This window comes from Phascolarctos cinereus, unplaced genomic scaffold, assembly GCF_003287225.1.
Source record: "Phascolarctos cinereus isolate Bilbo 61053 unplaced genomic scaffold, phaCin_HiC Scaffold_9;HRSCAF=440, whole genome shotgun sequence".
In the NCBI taxonomy this organism is placed as follows: domain Eukaryota; kingdom Metazoa; phylum Chordata; class Mammalia; order Diprotodontia; family Phascolarctidae; genus Phascolarctos; species Phascolarctos cinereus.
The window spans coordinates 252,317,543-252,338,283 of NW_027556402.1; the positions used below are offsets into that span (position 1 = coordinate 252,317,543).

The window sequence follows — 20,741 nt, forward strand, 5'->3', positions numbered from 1 at the left end:
TTCGTTTATTTTTTTTAATGAAACTAGATCGCTGCTTACAAAAACCTGCACGAGTTCCTGCGCCCTTCCCCCTCTGCTCAGCCTCCCCCAGGAGCCAAAGCAAACTGGCTGCGGAACGGGCCGAGAGTCCCAAATCACTGCTATTTAAAAGGGAAGCTCTGGGTCCCCAAACCCCTTCTGTGGCGCCTCCAGGGCAACGGCTCATCACGGCAACCCGATCCATCGTCACTGCGGGTGCCCGGAGGTGGCAGCCCACGCCTCTAGGACATCAACACTGGCCGAGGCCACCATTCAGACCAGAGTGAAATCAAGTGAGTGTCCCTTCCCAAATTCCTCCCCCCTCCCCTCAGTCTCTCCCCTCCCCACCCCCCACCCCTAACGCTAACCACTACGGAGACAAGGCCTCGGTTGCTCCGGAGGGGACGGGCCTACAGGCTGTAGAACTTGAGGCTCCTGTCCATGCCTGTCGAAGCGATAAACTTGGCGTGGTGCCCAAAGGCCACCCCCGTGGTCAGGCCACTGTGCTCTGAGGGGAGAGAAGAAGCCCATTAACACTGGTGGGCTCAGAACACAGGCCTCACCTCTAGAAGTGCTCCACAAGAGCAGGGCCAGCACACCCCAAGCCACGCACTCTGACCTCCAGAAGTGTGGACGTGAAAAATCTCTGCACCCAATAATCCCCACAAGGGTCGTATCCAAGACGCAGAGGAAGCCAGCTCAAGAGAGTAAGACCAAAAGCCACTGCCCTGCGGATGAGCGGCCAAAGGAGGCGGGCAAAGGGCTCTCAATGCAAACCAACCAACCCTAAGCTTTCACCTCACCCCAGCAAACCGGGACCGCCGATGGCAGGAACGGTCGGTGCTGGAGGGGCTGTAGAGAGACAGACACACTCATGCATTGTTGGTGGAGCCGTGAATTGTCAATGAGCACTTATTAAACACCTTCTGTGCACCAGGCAGCAAAGAAAAGCAAGAAGAGCCCCGCCCTCAAGGAGCTCACAATCTAATGGAGGAGGCAACAGGAAAGCAACTACGGACAAAGAAGAGCCGGCCTGACTCTTCCGAGAAGCAGTCTGACCCAGAGACCTACACGTCCAAGGGGGTCAGGGGCAGACACAAGATATTTTCATCAGGACTTCCTGCGACGGGCTGTCACTGAGCTGGGAGAAGCAATAGAGAGCGGAGCACAGAGAAGTGTGGCGGACCCAGACGAGCCAGCCGTCTCTACCTCTGTGAAGCTCTCAGAATTGCCCCTTCTCTGCACCCAGAGGATGTGCCCTGTAAGCAGGGCCTGGCCTCGAGGGGGCCTTCCCGGCACTCTCCCTGTCTCTGGGGTGACCCCACTCCAGCCCATCCTCCATACACCCAGGGGCCTTGGAGAATGATGAACTTCCTACCTGTGAAGTGGAGGATTTCCGTCCACTGTTTGCAGATGTAAATCTGAACATCAGTGCCTCCCAGGGCCAAGTATGTGCCACTCTGGTCGAAGATCAGTGACTTCACCTGCCACAGAGAAATAGGGAGAGAATCAGGCTTAGAGGGCAGGGGATCCCAGGCCGGGGATGATGGATGAACAGAGAGTGGATCCAGGATCGAGCTCAAGGCAGGGACAAAGTCACCCACCCACCCACCTCAAAGTTGTTATCCAGCTGCAGTGTCTTGAAATTCTTGAGTTTGCGAAGATCCCAGAGTTTGACAGATGAATCATCGGCCGCCGTAGCCAAATAATAACCATTCTCTGAGAAGGCGATGCTGGTGATGGGGCCAGAGTGTCCAGGGAAATTGGCCACGTTGGTGCGTTCCTGCAGTTGGAGAAGAGAAGACAAGTTAGCTACAGGTACTTCTTGGGCTCTGACCACAGGAGGGACCGAAGAGGCATGGCAAGGGAGGCCTGCACAGGCGAGGCACCCCCTGTATGCAACAGAAGGGTCGCCGCAGCCATCTCTCCACCTGCCATGGCTGCCAAGCACACCAAATAATGCTGCTCAAACAGCAGCGGACTTCAGGCCTCCCGCCTACCTTCAGGTCCCAGATCTTGATTTGAGAGTCCATGGTCCCTGTCCCAAAAATGAGCCCATCAGGATGGAACTGAGCACACGTGAGAGCTGTAGGAGGAAAGGAAGACAAGCCAGGTCCGTGCCTGCCTGACCCTGATGAAGGGGGAGGAGAGGAACTGGCAGGCCTTCTGGGCCACTCACCGCAAGCGGAAGTCTCATCAGTGACCTTGGTGAGCACTCGTCCCGTCTGGATGTCCGAGAAGGCCCAGTACTAAAGACAAGCAAAGACGGCAGTGTGGGGGTGCAGCCGCCCCCTGGAGAACACAAGTACCACGGAGACAGAGGGGGCTCCATGATGTAACGTCCCCCCAAAAGGCAAGGCTCTGGTTCTTCATGGTCATATGACTCGGAAGAGGCACTCACCTGATCATCAGAAGAGCTCAGGAGGTAATCGCCCGTGGCATGAAGACTGAGGCCTGTCACGGCACTCTCGTGGGCCCGGACAACTTGCACACAAGAGGCGTTGGGGACCGACCAAATGCGGATGGTGGCATCCGGGGAGGCAGAAAACACGAGATCCTGGGGAGGAAGAAAAAGAGACAAGAAATTAGAAATGAACAAGACAGATAAAACACGAGACAACAATGAACGGAAACCAGGGATGGCCACAAGTCTGGGGCCCCGTCTCCACCACTCCTAATTTTGCTCACTGGCTCACCCCTTTAAAAAAGGACCTGTGTCTTTCCTCAGGTTTGGGGAGTGTTTTGGGCATCCTTCCTGCCTCCTGCTTTTCTGGTCTTCATGCTGCTGCCCGAAGGATCTTCCTGACTTGCTGCTCTCACCCTACCACTAGGCAGATGCCACCAGGGGATGCCCGATGCCCACCAAATAAAGGGTCAGCTCCCAAGTTCCTCAGCAATATTGCTCCCACTATTTCCCAGCCTTAGTTCATTCTCCTCCCCTTCACACGTCTTACGTCTGGCCAAACTATTGCTGTCCTCTCTGCCTCCCCACACTCCCCAGGACCATGGGTGGCCCCCTCCTGTGCAGATGCTACTATATGTGCTGGAAGCACCCCCAGAGCCCAGGTCTGCGCTCAGTATAGATGGTGGTGGGTACAATGGACTCAGCAGGTCATCACACTGCCACCTAGCGGCAGCGGTAGGGAAGGGCAGGCCAACGTAGAGGAAGTGAATACGTTTCATTGGTTTTCCCAGAACAGGACACATTTTGATGAAAGGTGATTGATGATCCTTCCCACAGGCTGGGTACAACAGACCTCAAGGAGACCAGACCAGCTTCGGAGTCCACTAGACCCCCCAACCACTGCTCTTAGTTTAAAGGACCCAAATTCCACAATCAACATTTTTCTGGTGAGGCAGTTAGGGTTAAGTGACTTGCCCAGAGCCACACAGCTAGTTGTGTTATGTGTCTGAGGCCGGATTTGAACTCAGGTCCTCCTGACTCCAGGGCCAGTGCTCTATCCACTGTGTCACCCAGCTGCCCCCTCAACTTCTAAACAGAGACAGCAGCCATGAGTCAAATCAAAGAACTAGGGACAAGCATCAGCACACTCAGTGACACCAGGCCCATCAAACTAAAGCTACAGGGTCCCTGAGCTCACCTCCTCCAAGCCCATTTTACTTGTGAGGAAGCTGAGGCCCAGAGGTGATGCAACTCGCCCAGAGCGACCCAGGAAGCAAGAGGAGGCAGAATTTGAACCCAGAGCTCTTCCTGCACCAACGACATTGCCTCCTAGCTGTGGCGTCCATTAATCAGCCCTCTGACAGAGGTCAGGACGCTCTAGAGCACCGAGCAGCTTCGTTCATGGGTGGGCCCACTGAGGCCGCACAGCAGGGCCGACCCAGATGACCACTGCACCAAAGAGGGCCCAGCAGAAAGAGCACAACTGTTACTTTCTCCCATGTGTGATGAGACGAGGATGTTTCCTCTTGGAGTTTGGCCTCTCGAGCCTTTAAAACGTTCCCCGGGAGCGTGACGGGCACACTAAGACTTGGTCACGGGGAATGCTCGTGGGACCTCAACAACTCCTCTCCCAACTCAGGCTTATTTTCCCACTTGCCAAATGAGAGAGCTGAAGGTCCTACCAGGTCTGAGAGCCTCCAAGTCAACCCAGGCCACTGAAGGGTCACTAAGGGAAAGGGCAACCACTCTGACCTCTGACCTGCATACCAACTCAGGCAGCCTGGTGACCACTGGCTCCAAGTGACCAAGGCCTACAAAGCTGCTCCCAAGAGATATCAAAAGGCAACAGCCTTACCTGGGATGGGTGGAACACCACGCTGGTGACCTTCTTGGCGTGGCCTTTGAGCGTGGCCAGGATCTGCTCTGAACTCTTGTCAAAGACGACAACGTTTTTATCCGCCCCTCCTGAGAATGACCCACATTCAAGAAGCTGTCAGGAAGGGCCCCAGGACACCCTTCCTCACCCCGTTTGATGATGCCCTAGGGGCCCCTAGGTAGAATGAAGGGGGGCAAGACCCAGCCACGGCATGTCTTTCCTTTTGCCAGGCAGGCCACACCAAGGAGTGTGGCCTCATCACTTACCAGTGAGGATCTTGTTGGTGTCCGAGGGGCAGAGGTCCAAGGCAAGGATTCCTGGGATGCTGGCACTGTGCAGCCCCTTTATGGAGAGAAGGGTGGCTCACCAACCCAATTTTCACTGAGGTCATCCCTGGAGCTAGAGCCTGATCCTAGGCTGGGGGGACAGGTGTGGCTTCTGCTTCCCCTTCAGGGCCCCCAACTCAAAGCCTGCACTGACTTATCTCCCTCCAAACACTCTCCTTTACTAAAAGTCAGGAATTTCTCACTCTGCTCTCGGCAGGGACCTTACCAAGTGAAAGAGGCAGTCTGAACTGAGTAGAGAAAAGGAATGTTCAGACCACTCTTCTGAAAGAAAAAGTCCCTCCCACCCTGATCACTTGATGCCTCCATTCCAGGGCCCTGGAATATTTCCACCAGGACACCAGCATTCCGTCTCTCTAAAAGGAGAGATGGGCACGAAGGAGGAGGACCTTCTACTTGAGGACTGGAGATGAGCGGAAGCAGAGAAGATTCGGTTCTCAGGGGTCATAAGCAATACCACAAAAGGGCCCTGGGGTCCAGCTTTGAGGCGTGCCACTCACCACATGAGATGCCACCTGCCGATATTTGCTGAGCTCCTCCGGCTTCACCAGCTCCTCCGGCACTGTCTTCCCCCTCTGACAAAAAGAACAGCCCCAGAGCAATGCTGGTGAGTGGAGACAAAGGTCCCTCCTGAGCTCTCTCCCTCCAAGGTACTGCCCAAATCCTCCTAGGTGCAGGACTTACCTTTTTACGCTCCGTGGTGAGCACTGTTGCTTTGTCTTGAAGCTGGAGAGGAGAGCAAAGGACGATGAAAACCAGGCTAGAGACCCCACTGCTCACCCCACGGTACTGTCAGTGACAGGATCACCACCCACATCCTTCTCCAGACTCAGAGACAATAAAGGGACTTGGGCTCAGTCTGACACTCGGACACAAAGCCTTTATCCAGGCAGCTGTCAGGGACGGGAGAAGGGAGGCGAAGGCTGAAGACATGGAAACTCTGCCATGTTTAAAACGGGGAGTCAAGGTATCTACCTTCTGGATAATCTCGGGGGTCATTCCAACCAGCTCTCCCAAATCCATTGGCTCACCAGCACCCTAGAGGAAAAAAGAGCAAGACTGAGAGGAGGCCCAAAGTGAGGCCTAGACAGGCAGGAGGCCCATCAGGACTCACTGTGGGCACACACAGTCCTGATTAAGTGGAGCAGTCGGACCGAGACACTCACCACCACGCTAGGCTGGGAGCTGGGCACGGCCTGGGGGACAATGAGACCAGCCTGGGGCTTGAGGGTGGCCAGAGCCTCTCGGGCAGCAGTGACCTCCTTCGTGAGACGGGCAATGACACGGCAGGCAGCATCATGCTGATAGAGCGCGTGTGACAGCTCCTGGCGGGTGGTCTGCAGCTGCTGGCGCAGTGTGAAGCTGTGGAGCATGACCGCGTCCTTGGGGACAAAGGGGCTGGGATGAGAGCAGAAGCAGCTGGCCCGAGGCCAGGCCAGGCCACATCTGTGGCTGACACAGCACCACAAAGAGGGTGAGAGGATGATTAACACAAATCGAGGGAAGCTGACGTAGAGACTTGGGGACAGCCTGCGCGGGTCCTTCCCACAGTGCCCCCAGCCCAGTTCGGCCACACCCCTCCAGGTTCAGCAGCAGGCAGAAGTCACTATCAAGGATTTCTGGGACCTCTGCTCAGAGGAGCTGACCCCTGCTTGTCTCCGTTTGGGGGGGGCTATGATGCTCCCACCTTGTCACAACATCTGGGGGCACCCAAGAAACAAGAAGCCCTCCTTTTCCACACAGCCCCCTTGTACCAAAGGGCACAGCTGGAGTAAGCCGACAAGGTCACTTTTACAACCCCGATCCCTCTCTACCCAGTCTAACTCACACACGTGAAAAACAAAAACTGGGCTCCTCATGACAGAACTGCCATATTTCACCGCCTTCCCCACTAGTGAGCAGCTCTTCGGCTGTCCTCGTCCCCAGCCCACGTACAACCTCGCACCCGCTGCCCTGCACTGGAGAGAGGATGTTTTCCCTCGGTGCTCTCACCCATTCGTCTTGCAAGGCTTTCAGGATGGCCGGGATGCTCGTGGCAGATGGTGGCTTGGGCCGGATGGGGTGGGCAACTATCCAAGAGACAGAGAGAGAGGTTCTTGATAAATTTCCAGGAAAGTCTACCCCCCCCCCCCGTGACTTCTCCCTTCTGGTCCCTTTTTCTCTTGGCTTTTCCTCAAGGATGCTGCTGGCATCCTCCTCAGATCCACTCCCTACTGGAACCCTGGCCCCCCGGACGCTGGGATGGGCAGACCCTGGGGGAGGAGGCACCTTTGATGTCAATGAGCTGCTCCTCAGACAGAGGCTGGTTGTTGATGGGGTCGGTGCCATTCTCTGCGATATACTTCTCGATAAGCCTCCGCTCATACACGTGGTTGGAGACAGGGGATACACAGGGGTGCTCTGGCACCTCGTTGGAGACTGTAAAGAAAGAGGACTCATGAGCGATGTGACAGAAGAGGGCCCCGGGCCAACGGCCCCCTCCACGCGGATTTACTGAGTGCTTACAACAGGCGAGGCGCCTCGCCCCCTTCCCAAGCAGGAGCAGGAAAGCCTGCCCACGAGGGGCCACGGACCACGTCAGACGCCAGCTGCCCGGAGCTCGGTGCTGGCATCTCCCTTTCCCAAGGACACTCCCTGAGCATTCGCTAACCTCCCGTCAGCCTGTACCTGTCCAGTGCAATCCTCACGTAATAGAGTCACCTGAGCTTGTGAAACACTGAGGAGAAGCAGAAAGAGCTCTGGGCTTTGAACTCTCAGCCGCTGCTGTGTCACCCCGGGCAACCCATGCAGCCTCTCTGGGTGCCTCTCTCCTCGTCTGTGAAAGGGGAGCGCGGCACCCACCCCTTAAAGGGCGGAGAGGATCAACGAGAAGTTGGAATGTCGGAAACCCTGGAAGAGGGTTTCTTTGAGGCAATCGGGGCGAAGTCACTTGCCCAGGGCCACACAGCTCGTAAGGGTCTGAGGCCGCATGTGCACTCAGGCCCGCCTGACTCTAGGGCCGGTGCTCTACCCACTGCCCCACCTCGGAGGGTCACCCCGGCCTCCTCCTGCCCTGGGGCACCACCTGACAAGTGTCTGCTGAATTAAAGCATCCAGAAGGGAAGGTCTGGGGCTCCCCGGGGCAGCGGGGGGCAGGGGAAGTCCTGAGGCCAGCCCCCCCCATGGAAGCGGAAACTCCGGGGTCAGGAGGGGAAAGGGCACCTCGAGCCCTCCGCCCCCAGACCCCACCTTCCGGCCCCTCCCCCAGCTCGCCACGCAGCAGGGGGGGTGAGCACGCCTACTGCGCGCCCTCCGGGCGCTGAAGGAAATAAAGACCCCCCCCCCCCGGCCCGTGCGCGCCCCCGAGGCTGGCAGCTCCCGGAGGGCACGGGCGCCCGGGGTCGTGCCCTCGCGCCCTAGGGCAGAGCGCCGTCGGCACTTAATAAATGCTTGCTGACTGACGGACCGAACTCCAGGCCGCTGACGCGCCCCCGGGGGCACCGCGTCCAACCCTCCCTGACCCATGTTACTGAGGCCGCGGTGGGCGGGAGGGCCGCCCGGCCGGGAACGGCGCCGGAGGCCACTACTCACTGGAGCAGATGAGGGACATGGCGCCACCGCCACCTCCGCCACCGCCGCCGTCGCGCTGGGGCTCCCTTCCCGCCGGGCTCTTTTTCCGGGGCCGCGGCCTCTACTTCCGGTTCTCCCCCTCTCCCGGAGTTTTGCCGGTTCCGGTTCCAGGAGGGAGAGGGGGAAAGAGAAGGGCCGGGAGCGCGGGGCTTCACGTGGGGGAACCCGTCGCGCGCGGGATCCTGGGGCAACTAACGGAAACGGGCGCTTCCCGGCATGCAACGGACCCGGAAGGAGCCCTCCCGCCCCCATCCGGACTTTCCGGAGAGCGCTCGGTTTCTTCCGGAAGAACATGGACTCAGGAACTACATTTCCCATGATATAGAGGGACTAGGACGCGACCAATTCCCGGGAGGATTACGGAGAGGCTGAAAGATCGCGAGATTTGGTATCACGGGCCTTGGCCTCTGAAGGAGCTGTGTCCCTAACTTACTCGATTTGTTTGGACCTGCGCGGGGCGTCTTGTGACGGGCTTGGCCTGGATGAGCCCTTCTAGTTTTAAGTCTAAAGATACAGGACCACAGAGGTGGAGCAGCTCAGGACCTCAGACACCACCCAGACCGCCTCCCTCCCCCTTTACTGATGGGTAAACTGAGGCCGGGGAGGGGAATAATGCCCCCACTACGGAGCACATAATACCTTTAATAGGTTTTCGTATCACATTCAGGGGATGACAGCCCAGTGCCTGGCACGCGCGAAGTAGCTGCTTACTAAATGCTTGCTGGCATGCCTGGGTAAAGACTATGTTAGCACCTGTCTTCATGCTCCGCAGTGTGCCGGGCACCAGCAAACCCACCTCTGCCTTCTAGGCTTTACAATCCATCAGTTCCCTGGGGGACATGATGTGCAAAGTGTTTGCAAAACGTTTAAGCTCAGGCTGCATCTTGGTACGGCAGAAAGAGAGCTGGGTTTGAATCTTCCCTCAGACAGTCCTGGGCAGGTCACCAGTAACCTCTCTGTGCCTTAGTTTCCCCACGTCTAAAATGAGGGGTTGGACTCAATGCCTCCAAAGGTCCCTTCTGGACCTAAACCTACCGATCCCGTGACCAGATGTTTCTCATATGTGTGACCTTGGGTAAGTCTTTTCCCCTTCCTAGGCCTTAGTTTTCTGCCTGTGTGAAAGGAAAGGGATAGAGGCTTCTGAGGTCACTTTGAGCCAAGGGGAAGAGTGCTGTGACAAGCTAGGAGGATCCAGGAAAGCTTCCTAGAGGAAGGGACAAGAGCTGGACCTTGAAGCCGATCAAGATTCAGAAGACCCCCAACAGCTACCGGGGGGAGGCAAGCACAGCCATTGTCCCTGTTTTCCTGCCAAGCGAGTACAAGCTCACAGATAAGTGTCAAATGCAGGATTGAGTCCCACAAGTCTCCTGTGGCCTGAGCTGCCTCACCGGACTCGGTGACATGTAGGATGCAGGGAAAGATGGAACCAGAGGGGTCCGATGGCAGACCCAAGGTTTCCAAGCTGGGAGGGCAGTGATACAGAGTTGGAGAGGTGGGCTGGCTGCTGGGTAGCAGAATGCAGATAAGATCATCAGTTCTTTATGGCAAGGTTGGCTTAAAGGGCGTTGTAGATGGCCTAGAGGCTGCAGGAAACTGGGGAGGGAGCCCGAGAGCGAGAAAGGCTAGGGCTGGTGCTATCTATGGAGCAAGTAGAAGAGCGCTGAATTTGCGTTCAGGAGCCACAGCCCTGCCGCTTACTAGCTGAATGATCTCGGGCGATTCCTGCGATCGGGGGCTGGGACTCGTATGATTTAGAGCTGAACGGACCTCAGAGGGTATGTGCCTTCTCTTCTCTCTCTACACTCTTTCCCCAGTGACCCCATTCATTCTTAGGATTTCAGTCATCACACACACACCGCAGAAGGAACAACATTACAGACGGGTATATGAAGGAGAAATGGGGTCCAGAGAGAAAAAAGGAATAGGTTTTTACATACACAGATGTGTTTATGTTTATATATGTGTGTGACATGAGTAACCACAGGTATTGTGTATGTGTCTGTATGCATATGCATTTACATATATGCACACATACTCGTAAACTAGCTCCGTGACATATCCATCTGAGTATATATCAGAGTCTGGACAAGTAGCAAGCATTGCCCTAAATTCTGGGATCTAAAAAAAAGGCATTCTTCATCCACTGAGCTTTTTCAGCATGACTAGTTAAACCTGATTCTCTTGGTTGATTAGGGATCTTAAGAGACGAATGTGCCAGAGCTGATGGAACGCTGGGCCTGGAGTCAAGAGGACCTGGGTTTAAATTCAGTCTGAGATACTTCCTGGCTGTGTGACTCTGGGCAAGTCACTTAACCAAGGTCTGCCTCAGTTTTCTCACCTGTAAAATGGGGATAATAATAGCACCTACCTCCCGGGGCTGTTGTAGGGAACCAAACGAAATGGTACTTGTGAAAAGCTCTTCGCACAGTGCCTGGTACGTGGTAGACATTACGTAAATTTTTATTCCTTCCCCTTTCCCTTTTCCCAGCCAGCCCAATGTTATCCTCAGAACACGGACAGACCCAGAAGACCTCGTCGTCTCTAGAGGATCCTGTGCCTGGCACACAGGAAGTGCTTCTTTGTTGCCTGACTAGGAGCTGACTGGCTCCCCTCTCCAGGACCGTGGCTGATGCCTTTGGCATTGATCCATCTCCCTGCTTGGTCTTGCTTTATGCTAAATTTGGAAGGTTCATCAACCCAAATCATCCATGTCATTACATCTTTTGAGGATTTTGTTGTATGTGGGGACCACTTGGTGGAGAGCCATAAGGTGGCATTTGGCTCAACCAAATCAAATCCTTCTTTAGCAACGAGAAACGATAGGCATCACAGGAGCCTCTCCTGTATTTGCTGGTCATTTCTGTGACTGTAAAGGAAACAGGGAAAGCCTTCTTCTTGTCTGCATCAAGGATGCCCTCTGCTCCCATGGGCCTTCGATGAATAGAATTCAATTGCCCTGTCGAAGAGATGTTGCCATAGTCAACGAATGCTTGATTCCCTTGCCAAGCAGAGACACGTGGAGGCCAAGAACAGGCCTGGCTCATGTTGAGGGCCGATCTTAAGAGTCTGATAAGGGTTTGACCTCTGCCCAGGCTTTTACCCAAAAGGGCTCACTGGTTAAGTGGTAAGGCTCTCCAACTCCTTCCTGATTAGGAGGTCCCTGAGACATTCCTTCTCACTCTTTGAACCTTAGATTTACATATTCACTCCTCTATGCAGGTGGCGCCAAGGCGCCTGGGAAAACCTTGGAATCTACAGCCCAATCTAGGAACCCTGATAAGGAGGAAATTCATGATTGCCACATCCTCAGCAGATGTTCTGGGGAGTATCTCACGGGGAGGACTCTTTGAAGTTAGGCTAGATCTTCCCTATATATTCTGTGCCCTCAGATGAATAAACTGAGGCAGTAATTCTACTCCACCTCGCCCATGTCATAAGTTATTTCACGCCTCTCCATTCGGTGTACAATCTGGTTGCGGGCGACCGGCTTAGACCATGATCCCATCTGTAAAGTCCTATGAAGAAGTGTGGTGGAAGACTGTGAATAGTCTGGCCACATAAAACATCAAAAGTAGTGGGAAAACAAGGTACCGAAAATTGAGCAAGAGACACAACTGGGCAGAGTCATTCCTAGGACATTTAGAGACGAATCTGGGAGGAGGACAATGAATGGATGAAAGAGGGAAGAGATCTGGCTGGGTTTGTAGCCCAAACTCTCTTTTCTCCACAAATTGTGGACAGTGAAGGGCAGGAGTAGACTCTTTACAGCATAGCCCTGGATGTGGAGTGAAGGTGAGGCCAAGAAGAATGGGCTGGACCACAGATGTAGAGGAGGCTCTGAGAGAGAGGCAGGGTACAGTTCTCAGGAGGGGAGGAGACAAAATATTCAGCAAAATTATTCTTATTACAGAAAGAAAAAAGTGACCATTATATTAATAACTTCTGGCCCACATCCTCCACACAGGTGCTTCCAACATAGGGCCTGGCAGTAATAGCTAGCATTTATATATACTTTAAGGTTTGTAAAAACACTTTGTGTGTATTATCTCATCTGACCCTTAACAATGCCCCTGGAAGGTGGTACTAGTATTATCACCCCCATTTTAGAGATGAGGAAACTGAGGCAGACAGGTTAAGTGACTTGACCAAGGTCATATAGCTAAGAAGTGTCTGAAGTCTTCCAGACTCCAGGCCAAACACACTCTCACACTGTGGTGCCACCCAGCTGCCTCATGCATAGTAAGTACTTAATAAATGCCTGTTGACCCCCCTGAGTAACCACCAAAATCATCTTACTGAGACATATTTGTGACTGTATCACTCTACCCCTCCAAAATATTCATTGGCTTCCTATGGCTTCTAAGAAAAACAGAAATGCCAAGCCTGGTCTTTAAGGCCCTCTTTGGGTGGGCCCTTTCTTGTCATTTCATGTTCCTGACCTTCCTAGACCTTATGATCTGTCCAGGTCAGTCTCCTAGCTCTTCTCTGAATTTCCTCTCCACCTCCTAAATACAGTGCCCCACACCCAGAACGCACTCCCTCCTCACCACCATTTCAGGTGTGCCTCCTCTGGGAGGCCTGCCCTGATCTCCCCCTCTGCAAATGTTCCCATAATGACTTCCCTGTGTATGTCTTGGGTCCTTCTGTAGACTACAGCTTCTTACTTTTTTTATGATAGTAAAAAGCTGGAAATAAAGTAGTTGCCTGTTGTTTGGGGGAATGTATGCTCCATGTTGCACTTACTAAATTTGCTGAATGAATGAATTGCATGGTATTTTAATGTGATAGAATAGTATTGCATAGTAGAAATAGTGGTTATGATAGATTCAGACAAAGCTAGGAAGACTTGTATGAAACAATGCCAAAACGCATGAACGAGAGAATGACTACAATAATATCGTGTAGGGGGATTCATCCAAGCAGTCAGGTTCAGTCTAATGAGTTTCCCCACTCAACTCAATGACATTATAGGGCAGGAGTTTAGAGCAGGGGTCTGTAAATTTGTGTGGTTTAAAAAAATGATAATTTTATTTCATCATACTTGGTTTCCTCTGTAATCCTGTCTTGTTTTATGCATTTAAAAACATTTTGCAGAAGAGGGGTCCATAGACTTCCTTAGACCTCCCATGACAAAAAGCAGCTTGAACTCCTGTGGCATCTGAGGGGCCCCTCCCCATGGAATGTCAACAGGGCTTGCTGAGAAAACACTCAGAACTATTCACTGGGCTTCCGAGACCTGGGCTGCCTCCAAGGTAATTGTCTGACAGGGATTTGTGAAGATTGGCTTTTGCTGGAACACTCTCTCCTCTCTGGTTCAAAAAAGAGAGCTGATAGACTAGTTTCCCCAGTTCAGAAAACAGAGCAGTGCTCAGCTGAATGGGCGGGTATTCTGGAGGTCGAGAGGAGACAGAATCTTCCTCCTTCACCTCCCAACTGAAAATGGCTGATGTGGGGGCCAAGGAAGGCCCAGGAGATCAGCATGTTCTTGCCCAAGCAGCTCGAGAGAAGACTTTCCCAGCTCTAGGAATGGTAGCAGCCAGGCCCCTGAGAGATCTCCGGGAGAAGCACATGGCCAAGGTGTGCCCGCTTGACCCCGGGGCTTATCCCATCGGTAACACCACGTTTGAGATTTCCAGGTTCAGCAGGTCCGAAGTTGGAGAGTTCCACCATCAGCTCTTGAGAGTAGGGGTTCTTACCCTGTCTTTGTGTTATGGACCCTTTTAGCAGTCTGATGAAACCCATGGACCACTTCTCAGAATGATATAAGTGAATTAAACAAAATACCTAGGATTACAAAGGAAACCAATTATACTGAAATTCAGTTGTCAATATATTAGAAACACAAGCTGGTAGACTCCACCAGAAATCTGTCCATAGGCCCTTGGATGGGTGGGTGGGGTCTCTAGGTAAGGAACCCCTGGCCAGAGGGAGATTTCTTTAATGGTTTGCTTCTTGGGGAAGTCAAGCCAAACCTCGAGTATTTATTAAGTGCCTGCTGCATTCCCTGTGCTTAGCTCTGGGGATAAAAAGAAAAGTAAAAGACATTCTCTGCCCTCAAGGAGCTCACAGACTAATGGGGGAAACAGCAGGGAAACAACTATGTGCAGATGAGCTACAGACAGGATAACTTGGAGGTGAGCTCAGAGGGAAGACACAAGCATTGAGGCCTAGGGAAGGCTTCGTGTAGAAGTTGGCATTTTGGCTGAGACTTGAAGGAAGCCAGGAGGCGGAGATGAGGAGGAAGAGCATTGCAGACCCCAGGGACAGCCAGCTGGGAGAGTTGGGAGTGTTGCACAGGAAGAAAATGGCCAGATGAAGAATATGTGGAAGGGTGTAAGAAGCCTGGAAGAAGAGGAAGGGACTTGGTGATCCAGGACGTTAAAAGCCAAGCAGGATTGGATATGTGATCTTGGCAGTAAAACGGGGAACCCCTGGAGAAGGGACAGAGTCACCAACATGCTTCCCACAACGGAAGGAATAAGGCCATGACTCGGGGGAAGAGATCTGGACCTTGCCATGACCCACTTGGCACGATTACTGTGAGCTACGTGGGCAGGGCACGTCTGATGGCAAGGGGATGCTTGCTCGAAAGCCCCTGAAGCATGTTTCCCTTGGGACTCTATGTAGGCTTCTATGGCAAAGAAGAACTTCCAGTCACATCAGAGGGTTGCTCTGATGGCAAACAGTTCAGCTCCCATCCTGGAGGAGTGGGTGGGTGGTCGGATTGCTTTGTTTGTTCCCTAGGTCTGTGGATTCTTTGGGTGGTCTGTAGTTTTGGTGAGGGTGAAATAAAATCTGTCCCAAAGCGGACACCCATGCCATTTTGAGATCTCCTGAGGAGCCAGGAGCCATGTTTCCTGGCTTTGGTGAAACCTAGACACAAACTCTCCTGGAGTATACCAGAGATTTTCTTGGAGTACCTAGAGGTCATTAATGAGCCAAAGAGAAATAATCACCTTTTTGGAGTCAGGCTTCAGGACTGGACCCGGACCATGTGAGCTCACTTTTGGGGAGGCCAGGCCATTGATTTCCTATAAATATTGTTTTGTTGTTGTGTCCAACCCCATTTGGGGTTTTCTTGGCAGAGATACTGGAGGGGTTGGCCATTTCCTTCTCTAGTTCATTTTCAGATGAGGAAATTGAAACCAACAGGGTGAAGTGACTTGACTAGGGTCACACAGCTAGTAAGTGTTTGAGGCCGGATTTGAACTCGGGTCTTCCTGACTCCAGTACTGACACTGTATCCGCTGTTGCGCCTAGGCGCCCCAAGGTAAATGAGGCCAGTGCTAAATGACGGCCAAGCTCCAAGTGAACTGTCCTACTTCTTATTCTTGGCTTCTGGCATGTTCAGGCTATTCGAAATATGTGGGACACCCTCTCTCCCCATGTCTGTCTCTGTTTTCTTGCCTTTCCTCAAAGCCCAGTCCAAGCACTACTGAAGGAGAGGTAGAATGCCCTCAGAAATGACTTTATGTTTGCTCGGTAGAGACTGAAGGTTTCTTTGGGCGTGTGAATGTACTTTGGGGTCTCCCCCAGGAGAGCTTAACCTTCTGCCTTCTGAAGATTGCCATTGTTTTCTTTGCACTTCTTTATCCCCAGCATTTAGCCTAGTGCCTGGGTCATAGCAGGCCCTAAAAAATGCTTGTTGAATGAATGAATGAATGAATGAATGAATGAATGAATGAATGAATGAATGAGTGGGTGACAAGGATTTAGGTTCTACCTCACAGATAGCCTAGGTGGGAAAAATCACCTTTCTCCAAACTCTCTCTGTGTCTTGAGTTCATTTTCCTTATTTATTCTTACCCTGTTTTTATTTTTCAGTCAATCAACAGGTTTTTGTTAAAAACCTACTATGTGAGGTGTTGGGAGGACAAGCACAAAGTGTGAAATAATCGCTACTCTTAAAGGGAGTAGTGGCTTACACTAATGGGGAGAGAAGTACATATAAAAATATAGACAGCATCAATACAAAGTGGACAAATACAAACACGTATACAAAGTACTTAAACACAAGCTAGTTTAGGAGGGGGGCCAAGGTCGGGAGGGTCAGGAAAGGCTTCATGCAGAAGATGGTTTTCTGAGAAGGGATCCATAGTCTTCACCGGACTTCCAAAGGAGTTCTCAGCACAGAAAAGCTTGAGAACCCCCGGCAGAGGGAAAAGAGAAGAGGGGAAGGGGATAAGCATTTATCTAGTTCCAACCATGTGCCAGGCACAGGGCAGAATGCTTTACAAAGGTCTCATTTGATGCTCACAGCAACCCTGGGAGGTAGATGCTATTACTATCCCCATTTTACAAAACTGACTCAAGTTAAGTGACTTGCCCAGGGTCACAGAGATAGTAAGTTTCTGAGGCTGGTTTTGAACTCGGGTCTTAGTGATTCTAGGCCCAGAACTCTAGCCACTATACTACCAGCTGCCTCAGGACCCAGGACAGAGCTGGGGAACACCCACATTGGGCGATGTGGGATAGCACAGTCGTTAGGGTGAAGAATTAGCAAAGGAGGTTGAGGAGTGCTCAGATAGGCAGTGATGCGGTTTGAGAGGTTTAGGGCCCCTCAAGAACCAGAGTATAGGCACTCAAGCACCCCATCAGTGGAGGTTAATCAGAAAAGAGTGGCCAGTTTCCAGAAGATAAAGTTGATTAAACACCTCAAATGCAGCTGATGGGTTAAGACAAGGATGAGGACGGAGAAAAGACCATGGAATTTGGCAGTTGGTAATTTTAGCTAGAACAATGTGAGTTGAGGTGGAAAGCCAGATTGCTAAAGCTTGAAGAGTGACACTCCCTCAAGGCTAGTGTTTCCCCTCTGAGATTATCTCCAATTAAATTTCCCCTGTATACCAACTGACAGGGTGAGGCTGAAGATTGCGGGGTGGGGTGAGGATTGAGGATTCAGTCTTCAGGAGAAGACACGAAGGGATGGCATCTATCACAAAAACAGAGGTGTTGACGTTGGCAAGAGGGATGTCTTTGTAGAGACTGGTGGGGGGAGGAGAGAGTGGGTGATGAGATGAAGAGAATGTGACAGGAAGGAGATCCCTTCCAATGGCCTCCATTTTTTTCAGTAAAACAAGAAGGTCCTAAAGTTGCAAGTGTAACTGAGATCTGGCAAACCCTCAGGCTGCCTGAAATGGGGCCTTTCCAAGTGAAGAGGCTTGGAGCCTGCTCCTCAGAGAGTCGTGATCACCTTCACATGGACGTACTTTGAGACTGGAGCAGGTGTGGATGTTCTGCAGCTGGCTCCAGTTGACCAGCCACGTGGTTGGGAAGAGTCTTGCTTTGTTGGTTTTGTATCTGGAAATGTTGGTGTCTTCAAAAAAGCCTGAGTCAGTACTTTGGCTCATTTTTGCTCCGTTCCTGGAGATATTCTGTGACTCTCATCAAGAGAGTGATACCATGGGATCAAGGGAAGGGCCATGAGGCCTCCCGTCCTCTTCTTTGAGACTATATGGTCCCTGAGAATTGAGGTCTCCTTGGCCTGCTTGTTTCTTCTTTTCTGTTCTCGGTAAAGAGAGTAGAGCCTCTTATCAAGGTCAAGAGTGAGAGTTAGAGGAATCTATGCATTGCATGTTGGAATCCAGCCCAGGTGTTACCCAGCCTGGCATCAGAACCCCAGCTCAACAAGACTCATCTGGCATCTGTGCCACCTTTGGACATTCTCTTGGTATTATGCAGTAACTGGAGCTAAGTTAGGAGTCTAGGAGGAGCGTGGTTATTATGCCGCTGGGTGGTGGGGAAATACTTATCCTGTGTTTACTCTTGCTGTATCTTTAAAGTAAATATCTCTGTAAAAGCCAATCAGTATTAACTGGTTAAGTGGAACTGGGGTGCTAGTCACTAGCCCCCAAAATGAGGCAAACAGAGCTGGTGGGGCTCAAACCGTTGGCAAAGAAAAGAGATACAAACTCCTGAAGTAGGAGAGATGTACCTACCTGGCCCTAGGGGAGAAGGTCAAAGTGTACATGTCACACAAATACATTTACCACATCTTTCATATCAATTACATCATCAAGTGATCTCTCACCCTTTTCTTAAGAGCTCTTGATCATCTCTGTCAAATCTCTTAATCTTCTAGACTGAAATAATAATCAAAGTTGCTGGCTGTAAAATTTATTAGCAGAGTAATCAACAATAAAAACAAATATACCAAAAACTATTTATACTACGTCTGCTGTGAGAAAGCTCACAGAGTTACCTTTAACCATAAGAGCTGACTTAGTTCTGGAAACACAGTCCCACCATTTGCTTTCTCTCGGGCATGCCTATTAAAATCTTTCCTCATGAATTCTTTTCCTGTTTCCTCCCGAGATAAAGGTTAATTTCCAGGGTTTTTTCCCTTCCATTGTACCTCTTGGGAACAGCTCTACCCCTTGTATAGTTCAGGATTTCCTTATCTATAATTGTGAAAGGTACCTCCTTTGATTTACTGATTTTTTTTTCCTGATGTTACTTTTACATTTAGGTCAAGTATCCATTTGGAACTTATCGTGGAATGTGGTACAAATGCTGAGCTAAATCTATTTTCTGACAAATAGATCACCATTTTTCCTGGTAGTTTTCCCCATAATATCTTTCTAAAATTGAATTTATTTTTTGTCAATTAAAAATATATCTTTTCTACCTCCCACTTCCAAATTGCCCCCCTCCCAAGAAAGAAAAACAAAACCTTTGTAACAAATATGCTTAGTCAAAACAATTTGGCCTTGGCCTAAAAAGATATGTCTTAATCTGCACTGAATCCATCATTGTGTCAGGACTGTAACATTTCACAGGACGCAGTGTAGGTCTGGAATCCAAGGACCTGGATTCAATGACCGCCTCTGCTGCTTTCCTGTTTGTCTTGGAGGTAGTTGCCTAACTCCTCTGGGCATCAGGTTCCCTCCCTACAATGTGTGAATTGATGAGGCAGAGCTGTGGCTTCTGGGGCTTCTGTCAGCTCTAGAGCTGGTTACTTCTCACTGCCAGACCTTGGCACAAGGCAAGCTTGGTGCACTTTCACTCCTCACTTTTGCCTCCTTACCTGCCTTCAAGGCTCAGCCCAAGCCACTTCCTACTTGAGACCTTTCTGGATGATTAGTGCCCTCCCCCCCCATCCCCCCAAAATACTTCTTTTTACTTCGTACATAGATTGTATTTACTTATCTGTTTACCTGACTCCCCAGTGGGAGGCAGACTCTAAGCTCCTTGAGGACAGGGGCTGCTTTGTTTTTATCTTCCTGGCTCCAAAGCCAGCACAGGGCCTGGCACATACACTGCAAACTTCTAATAAATGCTTGTTGATTCAAAGGGAAGCACAGAGTTCCTGGAAGATGAAATTTCTTTTTTTTTTAATTAAATTTTTTTTTTTAATCAGCAAATTCTGACTTCTGTCCCTCCCCTTCTCCCCTTCCCACCCTTTCCCTTCAGTTCTCCTAAGAAATAAGTTCTTAATCCTTTTCTCCCGACCCTGGCTTCAGCCATCGCTATTTCCAGTAACTCCAGAATCACATTTAAACTCTGCCTCCCCATCCAATGGCAAACTGTCACTCCAAGATTCCACTGATTCTACGAGATACAGTAACATTATCTATAATGTTTCTGGAAGAAACTAGGAACCTGGTAAAACAATTGTAATGGCGCGTCTCTGCCTGGGAATAGAAGCAGGTGAGGAAAGACACCTTCCTTCCCTCCACAGAGAGGCTGGTTCTGTGGCTGTAGAGTATGGTGGGCTTTTCCGGGACAGAACCTCAGACTGTGGACTGGTTTTAATTAAAAGTCTCCTTTTTACTGGGAGGCGGACATGAGAAGGCTTAAAGACAAGGCACACCAATCAGAGTTCTTTTTTAAAAGTCTGTAAGCTCCATGAGGGCAGGGACAACTCTTTTTCTCTGTATTCCAGGGCTTGGCACAGTGCCTGGCTCTTAGTAAGCACACTTCATAAATGCGTGCTGATTTGTCCATTGTTTTATCTCGACGTCCCCCCGACTCGGGGTCCTCACGTAGGAGCCACTTAATAAGATACAGCCAGTTATGCAATAACTCAATCCACCTGTTCCTAAAAACCCGCCTTCCTATGCAAAATCGAGCCATCAAGCCACAGGGCTTATGGGGGAAAAGGAGTCAGGGTACCACACTCAAAGGCTCTGTAAATAACACGTTAAAAAAAATAGAAACATAATTTTTTAAATGGTAGCACGGTTTCATACATGTTAAATAGCACTTCACCTGGAAAAAGACCCGAAGTCTGCCTGTTGAAGTGGGTTAGAGCCGAAGGGCTGCAGCCTGTGAATTATGTCGAAGTGGTGGAAGGAGGGTTATCCAAAGGCAGACGAGAAGTTGGACCGCCAGATGCGGTCGGGGCATTGACTTCCTGTTTCCTCTGTACTGGCTTAAAATATACATACAATTGCTGCTGCTTCGCTAGCCTCCTCCTTTCATACTGAAGACGCCGGTATGGTTCCAAATTGGTCCGGATGCCCCTAGCCACTATTCTGCTGCGTTCAGC

At 51.1% G+C, this 20,741-nt stretch overlaps 1 protein-coding gene and 1 long non-coding RNA gene across 2 annotated transcripts; one reads left to right on the plus strand and one right to left on the minus strand.

The window, feature by feature from the left end:
- PRPF19 (pre-mRNA processing factor 19) lies at positions 1-8,333 on the minus strand. Its single transcript, XM_020976114.2, has 15 exons — positions 8,213-8,333; positions 6,911-7,060; positions 6,635-6,711; positions 5,809-6,024; positions 5,618-5,680; positions 5,327-5,368; positions 5,143-5,217; positions 4,565-4,640; positions 4,278-4,387; positions 2,420-2,575; positions 2,198-2,267; positions 2,019-2,104; positions 1,631-1,801; positions 1,397-1,502; positions 1-526 (listed from the first exon to the last, which is right to left on the minus strand). Exons 1-15 carry the CDS (start codon positions 8,229-8,231, stop codon positions 429-431), a joined length of 1,515 nt encoding a protein of 504 aa, XP_020831773.1. The 5' UTR covers positions 8,232-8,333; the 3' UTR covers positions 1-428.
- Positions 8,334-8,354: 21 nt separating this feature from the next.
- On the plus strand, positions 8,355-12,960 carry LOC144455301 (uncharacterized). Its single transcript, XR_013484033.1, has 2 exons — positions 8,355-9,326; positions 10,740-12,960. It is a non-coding gene; the product is annotated as an uncharacterized LOC144455301 (long non-coding RNA).
- The last annotated feature ends 7,781 nt before the right edge of the window (positions 12,961-20,741 follow it).

Excerpts from the sequence above, each read along its gene's own strand:
- PRPF19 (XM_020976114.2), bottom strand. Across the intron at positions 4,641-5,142 it reads GGCAGGTGGCATCTCATGTG|GGGCTGCACAGTGCCAGCAT; the intron begins GTGAGTGGCACG and ends CTCTCCATAAAG. Across the intron at positions 2,268-2,419 it reads TGAGCTCTTCTGATGATCAG|TACTGGGCCTTCTCGGACAT; the intron begins GTGAGTGCCTCT and ends GCTTGTCTTTAG.